This window comes from Equus quagga, chromosome 7 (assembly GCF_021613505.1).
Source record: "Equus quagga isolate Etosha38 chromosome 7, UCLA_HA_Equagga_1.0, whole genome shotgun sequence".
NCBI lineage: Eukaryota > Metazoa > Chordata > Mammalia > Perissodactyla > Equidae > Equus > Equus quagga.
In genome coordinates this window covers 21,976,874-21,996,378 of record NC_060273.1, presented here as the reverse complement: position 1 = coordinate 21,996,378, position 19,505 = coordinate 21,976,874, and the positions used below count along the sequence as shown (strand labels likewise).

The window sequence follows — 19,505 nt, the reverse complement described above, 5'->3', positions numbered from 1 at the left end:
CGGTCGTGGGTGTCCGCGCTTACCATCAGTAAGCCAATCAGACTCTGCATAAGCACGGCCTCGGCCCGAGCGGACGCTAATTGGTGCCCGCCGCCTGCATAGCAGCCGGTTGTGTGGGCCGGTTTAAACAACCTAGCTCCAGCTAGGGTAGGGGCACGAACCTGCGTTACCGTGGTCTCTAAGGTAGCTCGGGATCGCCCCCAAGCGCTTTTTCCCAGACAAGCATCTTGCGGCCCAGGCCACGCAGCCCTCCCCGAGGTCATTGGCCACAGCAATCAACCCAGAAGTCTAGATGGGCCCTGCGGGGGGCACGGCGAGGCCCGGGTGCTTCTTCGGCGTCTACCTGCTCTACTGCCTCAACCCTCGGCACCCGGGTCGCGTCTACGTCGGGTTCACAGTCAACCCTGCTCGTCGGGTCCAGCAGCACAACGGGGGCCGCAAAAAAGGCGGGGCCTGGCGCACTAGCGGGCGCGGGCCTTGGTAAGAGGGGACGGATCATGGTCAACGGGAGGGCTTCAAGGAGGAGGAGGGCCCGGCGGAGGAGAGGCCTGCTGAGAGGGGCGGGGCCCCTGTGGGGCTGAGAAACAGGACCGCGGTGGGGAGGCTAGTGACGAGGGCCGGCCTACCACAGGGGAGGAGCCTGGTGGAGAGGCGGAGCCCTGTGAAACAGGGCAGTGGGACACAGAGGCGGGGGTTGGGTAGAAGGGGACTGATGATCCAGGCTTGGTCCAGCGACAGGGGGGCTGGTGAACAAGGCTGGGGCTGCAATAGAGAGAGCCTGGAGGGAAGAGAAACTGAGGATAGCAACTGAGTGCCTGTGCTGGAGGCAGGGCCTGAGGTTGGCAGGTGCGAGGGGACGTACCTTCCCGAAGGCGGCTGGGCCTCGTGGGCTGGGCTTGAAAACAGGTGTGAGGATTCCACTCTCGGGTAGGACTAGAGGCTAAGCCTGCCGAGGGGATTCAGCTTGACTCGGGATGCGGTGGGGTAGGTGAGGTGGGGGGCTCACAGGTCGCGCCTTCGTTCTCTTCCCCAGGGAGATGGTGCTCATCGTGCACGGCTTCCCTTCCGCTGTGGCCGCCCTTCGGGTAAGGAAGGAGATGGGGATGCGGGGAGGACGGGCTGGGGCTTGGGCCCTTCCCCGGGCGGCCCTGAAGCCGGGTACTCCCTGCCTGCAGTTCGAGTGGGCCTGGCAGCACCCTCACGCCTCGCGCCGCCTGGCACACGTGGGTCCGCGCCTGCGCGGCGAGGCGGCCTTCGCGTTCCACCTGCGCGTGCTGGCGCACATGCTGCGCGCGCCGCCCTGGGCGCGCCTCCCGCTCACCGTGCGCTGGCTGCGCGCCGACTTCCGCCGTGATCTCTGCCCGCCGCCGCCGCCGCACGTGCCGCTGGCCTTCGGGCCTCCGCCGCCGCGGGCCCCTGCCCCTAGGCACCGCGCCGTTCCCTTTGCTGACTCCGAGCCCACGCAGGACCAGGACGCCAAGGCCCGCTGCACCCTGTGCACGCGTGCACTCCAGGTGAGAGGCGCTCCAGGGGAGACGCTTCACCTGGTCTCCAGGGATGGGCGGGTCTAGGGTTCAGACGACTGAGGATGGAACTGTTTATTGAGGGACCAGGCAGCTTACTGACACCCCTTGTCCGCTCTGCCCCTCTTCCTTCACACCGGTACCCTCTTGCTCAAAGGGCCTTTGCCGTTCACCTTTGACTGGAAAGTTCTTCCCTAGACCTTCAGTCTGGACAGAATGTCACCTCTCCTTCTCTGTGAGGTCTTCCTTGGCTCTTCATGTACAATTGCCACTCTTTCTTGTGCACTTCCCTGCCTTTTTTTTTTTTTAAGCCTTAACACTTATTATTGTCTGACATAGTATATATTTATCTTTATCAGTCTCTCCACAAGGGGAGTTCTTGTTCACTACCATAAACAGGGTCTGGCACAGAGCAGGTGGCCAATAAATATTTAATGAAGTAACTGAGATGATGGGCCTGACTTCTGCTGAGCTCTCAGTAAATGTAAGGAAGTTGAGTACTTGTCCTTCAGAGACTAAGTAACCTGCCTGAGATCACTTAGCCTGTAAGGAACTGTAGGTCTGGCTGCAGTGGCCATGCTGTTGTATAATCACTGCTAATGCTCAGAGAAAACTGGCCAACTTAGTCCCTGTGGGCAAGTACTGTAACTTCTTTCTCCGTGCCTCAGTTTACTTATCTATAAAATGCAAATAATAGTACTATGCGCCTCATATGGTTGTTTTATGTAAAGCCCCTGGAACAGGGTCTGGTCCACAGAACTTTTCATGACTATTAGCGACATCATTCTACCTTGTTTTTTCTCTTAACCTGCTGCCACTTCTGACAGGATGAAGAGCACCCTCTGTGTTGCCCCCACCCTGTCTGCCCCCTAAGGGCCCATGTGATCTGCCTTGCAGAGGAGTTCCTGCAGGAGGAGCCAGAGCAGCTTCTGCCCCTAGAGGGCCAGTGCCCTGCGTGAGTCCAGCACCCCTCCCCTAAACCCTACCCTGGTTTAGCTCTAGGAAGATGGTGCCCAGTTGTTCAGGTCCAGGCCCGAGGCAGCTGAATCCTCATCTTGGCACCCAGGGCCTAGCCTGGAAGCTTGTGATGCCTGACTCTGTGTCTTCTACCAACTGCCCGCCTTGGTAGCTGTAAGAACTCACTGCTGTGGGGAGATCTGATCTGGCTGGGTCGGATGGGCACCGAGGAGGAAGACGACGACTTGGAATTAGAAGAGGTGAGAAGTGCCTTTGGCCCCAGCCTCCTACCCTACTCCGTCCCCTAGGCTTCCTTTGACCAACCCTTTTGTCCCCACAGGAGCACTGGACAGACATGCTGGAGATCTGAAGCTCAGCATCCCCAACCCACTCCTTTTCTGTGCCATCCCTGCAGGTCTGGGCAGTTTTTACTTGAGTACAATAAAAAGTCTGAGTTAAGCGTACCTTCTAGTGTGTTTGCTGGGGGGTGGAGCTAGGAGCAGACACCCTGCCAGTCACTGGGGTCTGAGGAGAACAGAGGATGGGGGAGGGGCTGCTGGCCCCAGCGTGGACCAGCCTCTCCTCTGCCTGGAGGTTCCCCTGCCTCAGCTTTCCCCAGCAAGCTTTTTCTGAGGTCACACATTTTTTGAGGGCTTGGGAGACTTGGACCCTTGACTCAGATCCCATCCACTTACAGTACCCAGCTTGACTTTAGACTTTAAAACAAATAGTAAGGACAAAGGCTGAGGAGGGCAGGGGGGATGCTCCCCTCAGATGGGGACCTGTGGCTCTCTAAGTCTCAGCTCCTTGTCTCTGTCTGTGGACCCCTCTTCAAACCCAGGGAAAGAAAAGCACCTTCTAGGGACCACTGTTCTTCCAGCAACCATGAATCAGGCTCCAGGAGGTCCCATGGCAGCCGTGGAGCTGGACTCACTCTGAGGGTTGTTAGATTCCAGCGTTCTTGCTCTTTCCTATCCTATGCTGCCTCAGAAACAGCTTGCCCTACCTTGCTCTGCCCCTAGCCCCATCACCCTGCCTACCCACAGCACTCTGGACTGGCCTTGTGGTCAGAGCCAGCAGTTCCTGGAATACCAGGGCTGCCGGGGGCCTGTGGGCCACCCCCGGCCTGAATCCTTGGCGTCTTTAAGACCGGCCTGGAACCAGCAGCCTACCTTGACACTTCATGCCTACCTTGAAGTGTCCACTTTTCCTCTCCACTCCTCTGCCATCTCTAGACCGGGTCAATTAGAAAAAGCTGTCTGGGGGCTGGCCCCGTGGCCGAGTGGTTAAGTTCTCACGCTCCGGTGCAGGCAGCCCAGTGTTTCATCAGTTCGAATCCTGGGCGCGGACATGGCACCACTCATCAAACCACGCTGAGGCAGCATCCCACATGCCACAACTAGAAGGACCCACAACTAAGAATATACAACTATGTACCAGGGGCTTTGGGGAGAAAAAGGAAAAAAAATAAAATCTTTAAAAAAAAGAAAAAAAGAAAAAGCTGTCTGTTGGCCTACCCTGCAGGGGTGGAGTTTAGAGGGGAGCTCAGGAGCCAGGATTACACAAAAATCCAGAAAGAAAACTAGTGGGCCCTTTGTCTAGTTTCCGTCTTTTGTTTTCTACATGCTAAACCCACATCTTGGGTTTTCTAGCCAGTCTAAGCTTGGCCCCAGCTGGGGTGTTAAGGAGGGTAGCGCAGAGGGTTCCTCCCATCCCAGACTCTGCCCTTTGCTTCCTGGAGGACAGCCAAGTCCCAGTGCTAACTCCAGATCCCTCCCACTTTGGCCCTATAAAACCTTCAGCCCAGTGAGAAGTTCTGCATTCACCACACTGCACCCGCGCCAAGCCACAGCACAGCGAGGTGGTCACAAGGCCACGATCAGAGAGATCAGGTGAGTGCCAAGGTGGGGACCAGCTGGGTCAGATCTCCCTCACTCTGCACTGTTAGCTCCTATTCTATCGCTTGATCACTCTGCCCCTGCCTCTAACGTCCCTGTCGTTTCCTCATGGATAGCCTATCTCAGTCTGCCAGCTCCAGCCCCCACCTGGCCTCTTCCGCTGAGTTACCACAGTTTTGCTCATTCACATACCACACCCTCACTGTGTATAACTGCTCAACTGGCTGTGTTATCCCCAAGCCAAGATGGAGTGTGGCTGTGCACATGGGATCACAGACCAGGCTGGCCTTTGGGAGGTTTCCATACGTGAGGGGCCCGGGGGCTCTAGGAGGGGATGTCAGGGAGAGGAGCCTCTTGGGAGTAGGCCAGGAGCCATGGCAGGAAGGAGTAAGAAAGAAAACTGGCTGGCACGGAGTTAGGACTGGTAGGTCCTAGAGGAGTAGTTTTTTCTAGTGCACGTTGGAATCTCCTGGAGAGATTCCAAAAAAACTGATATCTGGGTCTCATCCCCAGAGAGTGATTTAATTGGCTTGGGGTATGTCCCGGCAGGCACTGGGATTTTTCAAAACTCTGCTGGTAAGTCAAAGGTACAGCCAGCTGACCCACTGCACAAGCGTTAGAGCTGGCTTTAAATCCAGCTTCGCCCCTCACCAGCTTTGTGGGTATGGGCAAGTCACTCAGCCTCAGCCTCCCTCAGCCTCAATTTCCTCATCTTAAAGCAAGAATTCAACAGACGGTGCCTCAGCCTCAATTTCCTCATCTTAAAACAAAGCAAGAATTCAACAGACGGTGGTGTTGTAATATTGTTGAGGGAAGTAGGCCACATTCTGGTCCCTGACACGGCAGCATGGAGCTGATCCAGGACACCTCCCGCCCACCACTGAAGTATGTGAAAGGGGTTCCTCTCATCAAGTACTTTGCAGAGGCACTGGGGCCACTGCAGAGCTTCCAAGCCCGGCCTGATGACCTGCTCATCAGCACCTACCCCAAATCTGGTAGGTGATCCTCATTACCACCCACCCCTCTCCTGGGCTGCAGTCCCCACCTTGGGCCAGCAAGGGCATGCCCTCAGCCCTGCTCACTTCCTGTTTCCCTCCCTCTCCAGGCACCACGTGGGTGAGCGAGATCCTGGACATGATCTACCACGGTGGTGACCTTGAAAAGTGTCGCAGGGCCCCTATCTTCATCCGAGTGCCCTTCCTTGAGTTTAAGGCCCCAGAGGTTCCCTCAGGTGTGTGGTGGGGTGCTGGGGGCAAGTGGAGCAGAGGGAGGTAAGATCAGGGCTCCAGCTCAGACTTTTCCCTACCCATGGCTTAGGTGTCGAGGTTCTGAAAGATACACCAGCCCCACGGCTCCTCAAGACACACTTGCCCCTGTCCCTGCTCCCCCAAACCTTGCTGGATCAGAAGGTCAAGGTGAGTGGCAAAGGAAGCCTGGGAAGGAGGCTGCTTGGGCCATTCTAGCTTTGCCCTTGTCTTCTGGAAAGGTCTCCTTACTGCCTCCACTGGTCTCACCTTAAGCAGGGGAGGCCATCTGCCTCACACTCTGGTGGGGTCACAACCAGTGAAAGTGAGCGCCCTCTGTGCAGAGCTGAGAAAAGCAGTCTGGGTGCCCACAGGCCCGTAGAGGAGGGGGCTGGTGGGCATCTGGCACGCCTTGCTCCAAATCTGGGTATGGTGGCATTGAGGGGATTAGATTAGTATAAAATATGGTTCCAGGGACCAGCTAGGACTTTGGCATCAGAGCAGGGTTCAAAGTATCAGCTCAGTTGCTCCCATACCACAGGAGCATGAGCAAGTCAGCCTCTAAGCCTGTTTCCCCCATGGCCAAACCAGGAGAGAACCTCCCTCACAGGGATGCCATGAAGGGTAGAACACCTAGTGCCCGGTGTGCTGTGTGGTAATGACATGGGGGATGGGGGGTCATCCACTCCCTCCAGGTGGTGTACCTTGCCCGCAATGCAAAGGATGTGGCCGTCTCCTATTACCACTTCTACCGCATGGCCAAAGTGCACCCTGACCCTGGCACCTGGGACAGCTTCCTGGAGAAGTTCATGGCTGGGGAAGGTGGGCCTGACTCTGGAGGAAGGAGGGGGTGGAACTGAGGGACAGCCAGCTCAAACTAATACCAACCTCTGTGTCTGTGTCCCCTGCCCTTTTCCCCAGTGTCCTACGGGTCTTGGTACAAGCACGTGCAGGAGTGGTGGGAGCTGAGTCACACCCACCCCGTCCTCTATCTCTTCTATGAGGACATGAAAGAGGTGAGACCACTTGCTACCACTTCCCTCCATGTCACACATGGGGAGGCAGGAACCTCACGGGCACTGGCCAAAGCCCCCCAAATTCCCTTCCCTATGGCAGTCCCCACCCCGCCTTCCCTGCCCAGGACTCAGAGCTGCAGTGCCATCTTGGTGGCAGCACTTTGCACAGCTCTTAACCTCCTAGCGCCTGGGTCAGCAACACGTGCAACTCTCCATCAGCCGTTTACTGCCATTGCTTCTCCCTGGGGCCAGTCAGGAAAAGAGGACTGTCCTGCCCTCACCCCTAAGGAATCAGAGCTCATTCCAAGATCACAGGGCATAAGGCAATTAAATTTGCCCCAGGGAAAGAGGAGCAGACAGTCAAGGTGCTGGGTCTGAGAGGTCTCTAAGCAGCAGCAGGAGATCCCAGAGAGGTTAGAGAGGGGCCTCCCTTTTGTTTGCTCAATGAGCAATCCAAACCTCCACTGAAGAGCTCTTCTGCTGCTCCAGAACCCCAAAAGGGAGATTCAGAAGATCCTGGAGTTTGTGGGGTGTTCCCTGCCAGAGGAGACCTTAGATCGCATTGTCCAGCACACATCTTTCAGGGAGATGAAGAAGAACCCCATGGCTAACTACAGCACCATCTCCTGTGACATCATGGACCACAACATTTCTGCCTTCATGAGGAAAGGTGGATGCCCGCCCAGGATGGGCATTTGGGGAGGCGAGGGTGGAGGCGGCAGCCAGAGCCAGCCCTGAACCACACAGGGCCTCCTCTGTGGCCGGGACCTCCAGCTTCCCTCCTTCCTTCCTTCCACAGGCATCGCGGGGGACTGGAAAAACACCTTCACCGTGGCCCAGAACGAGCGCTTTGACACCGACTATGCTGAGAAGATGGCAGGCTGCAAACTCAGCTTCCGCTCAGAGGTGTGAGTGCTGTTCATCAGGCCTTCTCCAAAGGGAGTGGTGTGAAACAAGCCCGATCACAGCCTCAAGAATAAAATAAATTTGTGTCACACGGAGAGGCTCTGTTGGAAGCTAAGAGCAAACCTGAGCTAAAACAGTAAATGCCCACTGGGACCAAATGAAGCCATTTCCTCTATGGCCTCCAACTTGCCCTACACGGGGAGGGGAAGAAGGGTCTGGAAAAGTAAAACCAGGAGACATGGGCAAGGGGGAAGAATATTTATTTGATCACAAAATCTTTTGTTGCATTCCCCCTTGAAGGTGGCAGGAGATTGCGAATCTGCCACCCTGCTTCACTTTTTCTTGGGCTCCTTACAAGCCACCACGTACCTCTGGGCCACATTGAGGGGAGGGGAGTAACCATCTGCATAGGAGGTGTCTTCAAACAGGACCGAATAGTCATCCTGGGGCTGTGGCAGGGGGCAGACAGGAGGGGCTGGTCAGAGGCCACCAGGTGAGGCACCCCCAGGCCTTGACCAACAGGAACCTCTGGTGCATGGGCTCCCAGCCGCCTTTCCTCATCTTCACTCATGAAGTCTAGATGTTTGAACCCAGTCCCTGCCACTACAGAGCTCTTTTCTCAGCAACAGAAGGCCAAGGGCAGGGGATAAAGAGTGGGGAGAATGGAGACTACCTACATGGGCGGGTCATAACTGGAGGCTCTGGTGCTTTTTGGGGACTCTGCTTAAGGGGATCAAGGACAACCCAGAGGGTAGCAGCCAGGGATCCTGGAGAGAGGGGAGAACTGCCATTGGGTGATGGGTGACCAGGGTGCCAGCAATGTCACAGGAGCACAAGAGAGCCTCAGGCCAAGGAAGGGCAGTGGTGCAGGAGTCAGGGGTGGGAAGACAGGCCCTGGGCATGGCGCTTCCTGTTTCAGGGCTCAGGCTGCTCATCTCAGTGCAAAAGTGAGGTTAGCTCAGAGGCCACACCAGGTCCACTCCACTCAGGGCTGGCTAAGCCTCTGAAGGTTCAAAAGAGGTCAGCTGGTGCTGCCCTGGAGGACAGGGCAGGAGGGGAGTTACAGGGCAGAGTGTAAGCAGAAGAGGGAGGGCAACTCGCAGGACCCTCCCAGCCCAGAGAGGCCATAAGATGAGGACAACAGGGGAAGGCAGTGAGAAGATGATCCCATGACCCATCTGGTCAGCCCCGTCCTGGTGTCAAGCAGGGTCTCTCCCATGGGGGCTGCCTTACCCGTTGTGGGGGTGTGTGGATCAGAGCACGATAGAAGCAAGTGGTTTGGGGATACAGGGCCAGCACGAGCTGCTCCTTCTGGAATAAGGCTTCGGGGTCCGTCTCAGGGTTGGCTTTCCACTGGGGCAGTGGGATGATACGCCGCCGGCTCAGGGTGTGTCTCCTGGAGGGGGAGCTTAGGTCAACCCATAGCCAGGTGAGGGGCTCCTTCCCAGCAGCTCAGCTGTCCCCAAGGCTTCCGCGGCCCCTCCCTGGCCAGCACACTCACTCTTTGCCTTCTTCATCAATGTCATCTACCTCATACCTACGGGTGAACAAAAGGAAAATGGTGGATGCAGGGAGACGCAGAGTCCAAGTTGGGGAGCCGTGAGGAGGGGAAGGAGGAGGGCGGGGAAGAGAAGTAGCCCAAGGACACGGCTGCCTCCCCTGCCATCTCCGTCCCTGCAGGCACCCTCGGGGAAGCTATTCTCCCATCCTGCAGATGGGTGAAAGAGGGGCAAGTGTGATGACAGGAGAACAGCCCACAGGGCTGGGTGTCCACTCACTTGTTGGTGGCATGGCTGTAACTGACCACTTCGGCCAGGATCCACTGCTCATCCCCATCCACAGCCTTGACTCGGGCAGCCACCTTGTCTCCAGGTTTGGCCACGTAGTCCCCAGAGGCCGGAATGGCCCCACAGAGGGGTGGAGGCCTGAGGGTGGAATAAAGTGTTAGTCCCAGCCCCTCCCTTGCCAGCTCCCCCCACCATGGACCCGCCCTCACTTGTCACCAGGCTTCCCGATCCACAGGGGCAGGGTCATGGCTGACTGCTGCAGCAGGGTCATCAGCACCCCCCTGCGCATGGTCTTCCGAGGGGGCTCCGAGTCATTATACAGGCCCGCAATCTTGGCCGCTGTGGGAAGGAAGTGAGCCCCTGAGGCAACAGGGACAGGGTGCCTGTCCCCAGACCCACCCTAGCATGCCCGCACTGAGCTGTCAAAGGAGCTCAACCTGGAGCCCCACCTCCTGAGTTAGCACTGAGGGCTTAGATGTGATCCCTGCCCCTTCCACTAGATGCCCTGGTGAGGGAGACTGCCAGGCTACACTAACAGATGGTGAGACGTCAGCTTAGTGGATTTGCTTGGGCGGAAGGAACTAGAAGCGGGTAAAAGGGGGGCTTCTGAGGTGCTGGTCATGTTCTGTCTCTTGATCTGGGTGCTGGTTACGTCCATTTGTTCAGTGAGTGACGCTGTCACTCAGTTGTACATACACTCACGTGCTTCAGCAAGAGAAGTGGGAAAGCCTCGACCATCTGGAAGGATTTGGACCACACCCTGGGTAAACTCCACCTGAAAGGCCGGCTTCAAGACACCCAGGATGTGGCTCTCAAAAAACAGTGAGGTTCTCACCACTGCGAGGAATGGAAGTCGGGGAAGGAGGAGGCTGACTGCCCCCGGCAGTAGAGGATGCGAGAGGAACATGAGGGAGCGGGGCAAATCGTCCTGGTCTGCAGAGGGAGAACTGGGGAGGCCCTGCCTGAGCACTCGGCATGATCTCCATTCCCTTTCCAGCCCCAGGGCCCAGGTGCGCCTCTCGGTCAGAAGCCCATGGGATGATCACACCAGGCTGAGGTTACAGGCTCCCCTGCAGGGAGACATACTGCTGCTCTCAGGAACCCGCACTCCACCTGGTTAGGGAACGCCAAACTTGTCTCTAACTCACCAATCCGCCTCTCTTCCAACAGAGACTTGATTTCCGCAATCTTATCTAGGGCTTTCCGGAGGATGCTGAGGTTGGGGAGAAGGGAGAGAAGAGCGATGGATGAAGCACGAAGCATAGACTTCCTTTGCTGGTTACGGCAGGCTGGGTAACTCAGGCCAACCCTACTGCCAAAAACTGGAAACCCTACATCTGTTTTTTAATCTGAAAAGTATAAAAGAACTGATGAGACAGTAAAAAGTAGCAGGCCAAAACATCTAAGGATCCTAGAGACATAAGCAAAGCAGAGAGAGCTGCCATTGCCTGAGTTTGACAAATCCTGAAGAAGTGTTGCTGAGTGCTGGCAGCCTCGAACAAGCTCCCGAGATAGGGAGGACAGAAGTTCAAACTCGGGGTCTGCCCAAGGTGGGACATGTACTAGGAGACACTCCAGAGGACTATGGGGAGTTGTCTCGACTCAGAGCAGGGCCAGGTGGAGGGAACGTGTCCCTGAAAGGCTGCATCCCCAGAAAAATCTCTGGAGTTAGTTTACAGGGGCTCAAGAGTGGCTGGGATCCAAGCAACCTGGCAGATGTGAACACAAATCCTTGCCAGAGGAAGGCTTCTTTATCCTAGACCTCGGGGAATGTCCCCCAAAGAATAGTTCAACAGCAGTTAGCAGCACAGACTCCACTTTGTGTCATTTACTCTCCAGTCCATTCCTCTAGCAAACGTTTAGTAAACGCCCCCATGGTTCTGAGGCCTTTGTTCATAAGGAGGGAGACACATAAGAACACAGCCCAATACAGTGTCACAGAAGGTGTCCCAGTGCACGTCCTAGAGGGCATGACTTGTGTGGAGCTCATCAGGCAGAGGCCAGAATAGGGGCAGCTTTGGCAGAGGGAACTGGGCAAATCAAAGCAGGGAGGGTGAACACTTTGCCCCATGTGCTCAGGTAGTCGTAGTTCACCATGGCTGGGGCAGGATGCATGGAGGGCTCAGCTAGTGCGCCCACAGGCTTGTGAGCCCTGGGACACAGGGCTGTCAGCATCCAGGACAGCAGAGACAGAGTAAAACCCAGGAGGCCAAAGGGGACTTTGGAAGTCTGGTCATTGCTGCTGGGCCTGCTTGGAGGACAGTTTTATGTAGCATGTCCTAAGCTGTATTCTGTGAGATATTAATGCAGTGGTTCTCAGCTCTAGCTGGACATCAGAATCCCCTGGAAAGTTTTAAAAAATCCCAAATGTTTTAAGCAAGAATCATAAAGATACCAAATCTAGTGGGTCTGATGTGAAATGGGACATTTACATAGTCTCAAAGTACCTCCCTTAAGACACTTACAAAGTATACGATGGAAAAGAGCAATAACTGGACATGGGAGAAACCAGGAAGAGAACGCCTTATTGCATGGGACAGTGTCTTGTGCCTTCTGATATGAGGCACCAAGGACAACATCATTCCTGTGCTATTACTGCCGAGAGTGTAAAACCTGAATCTAATCGTGAGGAACGTCAGACAAACCCAACTGAGGAGCATTGTACAAGATCACTGGCCTATCATCTTCAAAATGTCAAAGTCATGAAAGGCAGAGACAGCCTGGGAACTGTTCCAGATTGAAGGAAACTAAAGAGACATGATAAATGCTGTGTTGATCTGTACTAGAAAGATGTTCTTTTCTTTTGCTATAAAGGACATGAGTGGACAGTGATAAAATCTGAATAAGATCTGTAAGTGAATAGTTTTATATCAGTGTTAATTTCCTAACTTTGAGAAATGTACCGTGGTTGTATACGAGTGTCATTGTTTTTAGGAAATACTGACTGATGTATTTGGAGGTCAAGGGGCATCATGTCTGCAACATAAACAATTCAGGAAAAAAAAACAGCGTGTGTATATATAGAGAATGATAAAGCAAATGTGGTAAAATATTACATTTATGTAAGTCTGAAATTACACAAAAATAAAAGGTTAAATCAGTATCAACGTCTGAGCTCCACCCCAATTAAATCAGAAGCTTGGGGCATTGCCAGACTTGAGAGCCAGTGTGTAAATGTATTCCAGGGCCAAGCAACTTGGTGAAATACTGAGTGAAAGAAATTGTTATTGCAGAGCTTGGCAGAGCCTTCAATGCCTTAATTTATGCTGTGAGTCTCTAGGAGAGGAATGCAATACTCCATTTCGTCAAGTTAGTGCCGTTCCACAGCAGAGATTCGAGGAAACAATGTTTTAAGATCACTTACTACATAAAAAGCAATTTTCTGGAACTGAAACTTCTCCATCTCAGAACCATAAAAGCTTCAGTTCATTGAGTATTACCTCCCAGGCAAAGTGTGGGACCCTACCTTCTGACAGGCAGCCAGCCAGCCTGGCAGCAACCCTTGGGGATGAGGCTACCCCAAGAGTCCCACTTCACCTGGAACAACTGAGAAGGGCTTCTTTCTGGCTGACATTCCTTCGAATGCAACCAAGAGCCCAGAGCCCTAACCTCTCTCCCCCACCCCCAGCACCTCCTCCCTGACCATTAGCAAGCAGCTAACACAGTGTGGGCCCTTCAAAATAATCCAATACTGCTGCATACAAATGCACAGCATAATCATTTGATTAGGGAAACATTTTAAAAAGAAAAAAGGTAGGGGCTGGCCCTGCGGCCGAGTGGTTGAGTTCGCGCGCTCTGCTGCAGTGGCCCAGGGTTTCGCCAGTTCGGATCCTGGGCGCGGACATGGCACTGCTCATCAGGCCATGCTGAGGCAGCATCCCACATGCCACAGCTAGAGGGACCCACACCTAAAAATATACAGCTATGTAGCGGGGGGCTTTAGGGGGAGAAAAGGGAAAAGTAAAATCTTTAAAAAAAAATTAAAATTTTTTTTAAAAAAGAAAAAAGGTAAAAAATATTTCCTTTTGGGCCTTCTCCCTGGCTGAGATAGTTGGAGGTGTGCTTGCAGAGTGTCTTAGAAGAAAAGCAGCTGATGACAGGGGCGCTGGACAGATGGAGCCCTCCTCCCTTCCTCCCACTGAGAGCAGAAGGAACCCGCGGCCACACTGCTGGCTTCTTAGCACTCCTTGGCCCCAGACTGCAGTAGGGGAGGTGGCTGCAATAGGGGGATAAGGTAATAGGTGGTAGCTTCTCAGGCACATGGCTTTTTTGCCCACCTCTAAGTGGTCTCTGCTTGAGTGTGGTCTGTGTCACGGGTGAGGAGGGAGAAATATCTTCCCCTGGCCTCCGAGCTGACACATCCTGTGACATGTCTGGACTAGAGCATGACATCTGGTCAGCAACATGGAACAATATCCATGCCGCAGGTGCCCACCAGCAGACGGTCTGCTTCCAGGCCCCAGTGCCTGCCTCAGAAAGACGGTCCTGGCACTATGGCCTTCATTCTCTCCTCCAGGCCTGTGAGTCATTCAGGCCCTTGGAAAGCGAAGCTGTACCTCTGCTGGTACTAGCTTAGCTACTCCTAAAACTACCTTCCCTAGCTGGAACTCTGAGTGACTGAGGCTGTTCAAAGAGAGACGCCCATTGTCTGTGGCCAAAGTGTCACTGAGGACACCATCCCTTACGCTGTGCACTGCCCTTTTACAGCTGCATCACTCGTTCCCACCCACGAATGGCTGCCTATCCTCCACTACAATATGGAGAGGGAGACCTTTGCCTTTGTTTCCCTTTGACCCCTGCTGCCAGTGTGCCACCTCAAGGCCTTTTAAAAAAAAAAGATGAGGGGCTGGCTCCGTGGCCGGGTGGTTAAGTTGGTGCGCTCCGCTGCAGGCAGCCCAGTGTTTCGCTGGTTCGAATCCTGGGGACGGACATGGCACTGCTCATCAAACCAGGCTGAGGCAGCGTCCCACATGCCACGACTAGAAGGACCCACAACTGAGAATATACAACTAGGTACTGGGAGGCTTTGGGGAGAAAAAGGAAAAAGATAAAATCTTTCAAAAAAGAGATGATTGGGGGCCAACCCGGTGGCGCAGCGGTTAGGTTCACCCATTCCATTTTGGTGGCCCTGGGTTTGCCAGTTTGGATCCTGGCTGCGGACGTACGCACCACTTGGCAAGCCATGCTGTGGCAGCATCCCATATATAAAGTAGAAGAAAATGGGCATGGATGTTAGCTCAGGGCCAATCTTCCTCAGCAAAAAGAGGAGGATTGGCAGCAGATGTTAGCTCAGGGCTAATCTGCCTCAACAACAAAAAAAAGAGAGACAATTGTTAAATGAAGACACAGGGGCTACTTTCCAGTTAAAGGAAGACACAGGGACTACTTTCCAGTTAAATGAAGACATAGGGGCTACTTTCTAGGTAAATGAAGACACAGGGGCTACTTTCTAGGTAAATGAAGACACAGGGACTACTTTCCAGTTCCTGCAAAACAGGAGGAAAACCAGCTGGGAGGCAGCTGTGGTGCACACAGTAGAAAGCACAGCAACACCTCAGAGGACTCGGGCTAGTTCCTGAAGTGGGCTCTTGGCGTTTCTTCAGTTTCCTGAGAGTTTTAATTAATCCCTTTAGAAAATGGGCTGATGCGTGTTACAGCACTTGGATCAGTGCTACAGGAACATACAGTAACAGGTATTTTTCCCACCTAGACTCGGAGCTTGCTGTGGGCAGGGGGCGTCTTAGCCATCTCACCTGCTCTCCTGTTCCCAGCATGGCATTTGAAAGTGAGGAGGCCTCACTTAGTGTTTAGTGAATGAATGTTTAAGAGTCTGAAAAGTGAAATGGCAGCAGAATTGCAGGAAGCTGGGAGCTGCACTTATGAAACAAGCTCATAAATGTTTAACTCTGGTTACGTCAATGCCAGAGAAAGCCCAGGCCAGACTGGTCTCAGAAGCAGTCTCCTTGCTTTGTCAGCAGATGAGCGGGGAAGGGACAGTGCTTTTTACTCTCAAGTGAGCCTGCGTCACTCTGACTTATGCAAGCCAAACTCCAGCCAGCTGAGTGGGAAAGGGCCCAACTATAGCCAGATGATAAACCTGCAAATCAGGGAGAACATGGGGTGGGGAAGGGTGGGCTGGAGAGCCAAGAAGGCAACATGTCCAATCGGAATTCACCATCTTTTCCCCACCCCGAGTCAGCCCCACCCCTTTGTTCTGCTCTTCAACCTGGCAAAGGGAGCCCCATCAGATCCCTTTGTCCCAGCTAAAAACGTTGGAATCCTCAACTTGTCTATTCCCAACTGGTCCCCCAATTTGATCTCAGAAATTGTCCTTGAAGGCACCCTTGCTTCTCCATCCCCACTGCCACTGTCTCAGCTCAACTCCATCACCATCTCTTGTCTCCTGACTAGCCTTGCATCTTACCCAGTGTACTCTCCATGGTGCAGCCAGGGGTTTCTCTCCTGCTTTTACACCTTCATTGGCTCCTTGGGGCCTCCAGGATAAAGTCCAGGCCCCCACGTCCTGCCTTCTCCTTCCCCAGCCATACAGGACTACTTCTCACTCCCCAGATGCACTGCCCTGCAGGTACTCCTCCATGACTTTTGCACACTCTGTCCCCTCTGCCTGGGCTCTCTGTCTTGCTTACTGACCCCCAGCTTGAGTCTCTCCTCCTCCCTGAGGCTGTCCCAGATCCCTAGCCACAGTGAGCCCTATCTCTGCTAGCCCACCAACTACACTGTCCTATAACTGTTTTTTTTTTTTTAGGGTATCTCTCCTTTCTGGACTGCTTGCCCTTAAAGGCAGGATCCTCACTATCCTTGTGGCTCTATAAGGAGAGTGCCTAGTGCCAGGTGCAGGGTAAGCACCAGCAAAGGTTTGCACAATGGCTGACAGCAGGCAAAGAAAATATGAGACTATGAGCACAGGACAGAGGCTGTGAAGAGCCAGATGCGAGGAAAAGAAGAGCCTTGGAGGCACCAGTAATGCTTAGGGTGTTCACTCTGGTACATGGCTGTCACCGCCACCGGGCTCTGCATGTGCCATCACCTACGTGTGCAAGGCAATTATTTAAACTGCAGGCTGAGACTCATTAGTGAGGCATGAAATTAATTTCTTGAGTAACAACTGTCATTTAAAAAGTACAACGGAAATAGACTATACGTAGTAACAGTAAAAACTGTAATTCTTATTCCAATTCTGTGATATATAAACATATAAAATAAATGTGTATGCTGTGGGAAGCAAAAGAACATGGACTTCGAGTTTAAAATTGGGCTCCTCCACTGACTAGCTGCATGACTTTTGGCAGATTACGTATCCTCTCTGTGTCTCAGTGTCCTCATTTGATGGTAACCCCCATTTAGGGTTGCTCTGAGGATTCAACGAGGTAAATATATAAAGCACTTGGAATAGTACCTGGCACACAGTAAGGCCACATAGGAGTTTTTATTATTATTATTATTATTTATTATTATTGTTATGAGGCTCCTACATTGAGTTATGGTCAAAGGAATTTGAAAAACACTGGTATTAGGCACTTTATATGCATTATCCCATTTTATGTTGACAATTCTGTAGGTAATTATTATCCCTATTTTAATGACAGAGTAACTGAGTCACAGCTGAAGTGACAGCCCAAGGCCACACGACTAGTAACTGGCAGCGCTGGGATTTCACCTCCACCTTGCTGCCATCTATACAATAGTAGGGCTAGAGATATGAGGGGGCCTAGAAGTGGGCTCTAGGGAAGGTGGGCCCCAAGGGAGAGGCTGGGGGCTAGGAATCTGCTAATCCACGGCAGGAAAGGTAGGCTGGGGCTCTGGTCTGTAGGCTCCTGCAGCCCAGCGCCCGGGCAAGGAAGGGGAAGTGCCGCAGGGCAGTGGGCGGTACTCACTTGCACTCAGCCTCCGCATCAGCCTTGGCAGTCGTGTAAAGACCACGCAGCTTTGTCCGGTAGTAGGGAGAGACTGCAGAGTAAAGACAGGGAGAAAGACATGGGTGAGGGGCAGCCGGCAGTAATGTGGCACTGCTTCTAGGACACCGGAATCAGACTTTGGGAGGCGCAGAGAGGCCATGGACCAAGGTATGAGATTTACTGGCTCAGAAGTGCTCCCCAAGGCCGACACTCCAAGTTCAACAAGTTTATATTTACATAGGGTACAAATGCTCTTGCTGCATCTAGGAGAGGACTTTCTAACCTTTGCCACAGCATGACACATGCAGAAAATATTTCTCAGCATGGGAGAAAACAGAAAACAATTCTCAAAGTTTCTCACAGCTGGAAAGCACCAGCCCAGGAGCCTGACTGTCTGAGGGCCTAGGGACACATGCAGGGCACTCGGGAGGGAACACTCTCCAGAAAACACCAGCCACCTGGGACGCCCGTGCACCCCAAGAGAGTTCCTGGATGCCTCATAACATTTCATTGACTTTCCAGTCCCTTGAGTTGGGGGATTCTAAGGTCCCTTAGTACTAGGCAGTCTGTCATCTGTCTCCTGGGTCACCTTAGGTCACCCAGCCTAAAAGAAAACTGTCCCTCTGGCCTAAGGAGCAGTTCATTTTGGATTACGCAGATAAATGCAAAAGTCCCTTTTGGAAATGCCAGCCATCTTCCCAGGCCTGGCCCACTCCTTTAGCCCCTTCTGTCCTGAGCCCAGCTACTCACTCTTGTTCTCTGTCTGCATCCGCTCATGGGTCTTCTGGATATTCACTAAGTTGTGTTCGCTCCGCGAACGCTCTTCCTGCAAGGACAAGGTCAAGAGGACATGAGGGAGGCCCTCCATCCTGCTGTGACACCCTGTATTCCAGGCCAGAGGTCCCATAAATATGGCCCTCATTTTCTAAATCCAAATGCAGGATAAGTTCAAAAGGATTTTGTTCCCTGAGTAATACAAAAGCATTACAGAAGGCATTAAAGTTAAATCATAAGTTACACATTTAATGACTCTCCTTTATCAAAAAGAGGCAAACTGATCTACAGTCTCTACCTAAATTACAGCTGAATTCTCTGCAGAAATTGACAAGCGCATCCTAAAATTCACATGGAAATCCAAGGGACCCAGAATAGCTAAAAGAATCCTGAAAAAGAAAAGCAATGTTGGAAGACTCACATTTCCCGATTTCAAAATTTACTACAAAGCTACAGTAATCAAATAGTGTGGTACTGGCATATAGATCAATGGAATAGAACTGAGAGTCTGGAACTTAACACACATACCTATGATCAATCCATCTTGGGAAGAGGGAATGGGGAAGGATGCTGGTCAATTGTTCCCCCACAGCAGAGGTCCTGGGACTAGGGCTGCAACTAAAGATGCCGGAGGCAGGAATGATTCCTCAGGAAGAAATTGTAACTATACCTTTTAACCTTTATATCAGAACTTCTAAGTGCCTGAGGGGACGGGTTGTGCCTTCACTCCATCTGGAAAAATGGGGTCAAGAGTGAACACAGCGGTACTGCCTAGTGGTCAAAAGAGCCCACCAGTTCCGCACCTGTGTGACCCAAGCCTACCTGACTGGGAGTGGACGTGCTAGACCAGCGTGGCCGCCAGCATCAGGACCAGCACGGTATGGCCAAACCTATCGTCCTTCCAAAGGGAGAAAAGTTGGGGTAAAAATCAATGACAAATAGGAGGAGAAATAGTAGCTGAGGGTAAAAGAATGAATAAATGGATTATGCGATGAGGGAAATTAAATATTAATTACTATCTCAAGAGAGGTCAGAGCAAGGGAATAATATTGGCTCTTGGCTCAGTTCTACCAGATGACCAAAAGGGTGAAGCCACACGTTTGCCAAGACCACTCCTGCTTTTGGAACCTGACAAAGTCAAACAGATGCCTACAAACCTGAGTGGCATCCCTCTGAGAGACATTTTAGTTATGGTATACTGATAAACTAGACTAATGGTTGATGACTGAATAATGTGCCAGTATCTTTTTTTCTTTATCTTTTAAATTTCATTAATAAAATAGTTTTAGAGCAGTTCTAAGTTTACAGAAAAACTGAGCAGATAATAGAGAGTTCCCATATACTGCACCTGCTTTCCCCTGCACAAGTTTCACCTATTATTAACATCTTGCATTAGTGTGGTACATTTGTTACAATTAATAAACCAATATTGATAATTATTATTAGCTAAAGTCCACAGATTACATTAAGGTTCACTTTTTGTG

General features: G+C 52.6%; 3 protein-coding genes across 11 annotated transcripts in view; 2 read left to right on the top strand and 1 right to left on the bottom strand.

The window, feature by feature from the left end:
* The first annotated feature begins 9 nt into the window (after positions 1–9).
* On the top strand, positions 10–2,944 carry SLX1A (SLX1 homolog A, structure-specific endonuclease subunit). The gene is made up of 6 exons (XM_046665354.1): positions 10–480; positions 1,034–1,085; positions 1,176–1,514; positions 2,351–2,478; positions 2,653–2,740; positions 2,821–2,944. The coding sequence occupies exons 1-6, from the start codon at positions 293–295 to the stop codon at positions 2,848–2,850; spliced, it is 825 nt and encodes a 274-aa protein (XP_046521310.1). The 5' UTR covers positions 10–292; the 3' UTR covers positions 2,851–2,944.
* Positions 2,945–4,282: 1,338 nt separating this feature from the next.
* LOC124241529 (sulfotransferase 1A1) lies at positions 4,283–7,639 on the top strand. Of its 2 annotated transcripts, none has more exons than XM_046665353.1 (8): positions 4,283–4,372; positions 5,102–5,373; positions 5,484–5,609; positions 5,696–5,793; positions 6,318–6,444; positions 6,544–6,638; positions 7,128–7,308; positions 7,438–7,639. In XM_046665353.1, exons 2-8 carry the CDS (start codon positions 5,226–5,228, stop codon positions 7,548–7,550), a joined length of 888 nt encoding a protein of 295 aa, XP_046521309.1. In that variant the 5' UTR covers positions 4,283–4,372; positions 5,102–5,225; the 3' UTR covers positions 7,551–7,639. The 2 variants fall into 2 exon arrangements, with proteins under 2 accessions (XP_046521309.1, XP_046521308.1); XM_046665352.1 differs by having other exon boundaries at positions 5,098–5,373.
* Positions 7,640–7,787: 148 nt separating this feature from the next.
* The window catches only part of SGF29 (SAGA complex associated factor 29), a 38,772-nt gene continuing 27,054 nt past the window's right edge, over positions 7,788–19,505 (bottom strand). For all 8 annotated transcript variants that reach the window (XM_046665344.1, XM_046665347.1, XM_046665345.1 and 5 more), the window contains 8 exons: positions 17,998–18,073; positions 17,227–17,299; positions 10,480–10,544; positions 9,541–9,670; positions 9,323–9,469; positions 9,046–9,081; positions 8,778–8,940; positions 7,788–7,993 (listed from right to left, as the gene is read on the bottom strand). In XM_046665344.1, the coding sequence (XP_046521300.1) occupies positions 7,877–7,993; positions 8,778–8,940; positions 9,046–9,081; positions 9,323–9,469; positions 9,541–9,670; positions 10,480–10,544; positions 17,227–17,299; positions 17,998–18,073 (807 nt within the window). In that variant the 3' untranslated portion in view covers positions 7,788–7,876. The remainder of the gene's footprint in view (positions 7,994–8,777; positions 8,941–9,045; positions 9,082–9,322; positions 9,470–9,540; positions 9,671–10,479; positions 10,545–17,226; positions 17,300–17,997; positions 18,074–19,505) is intronic.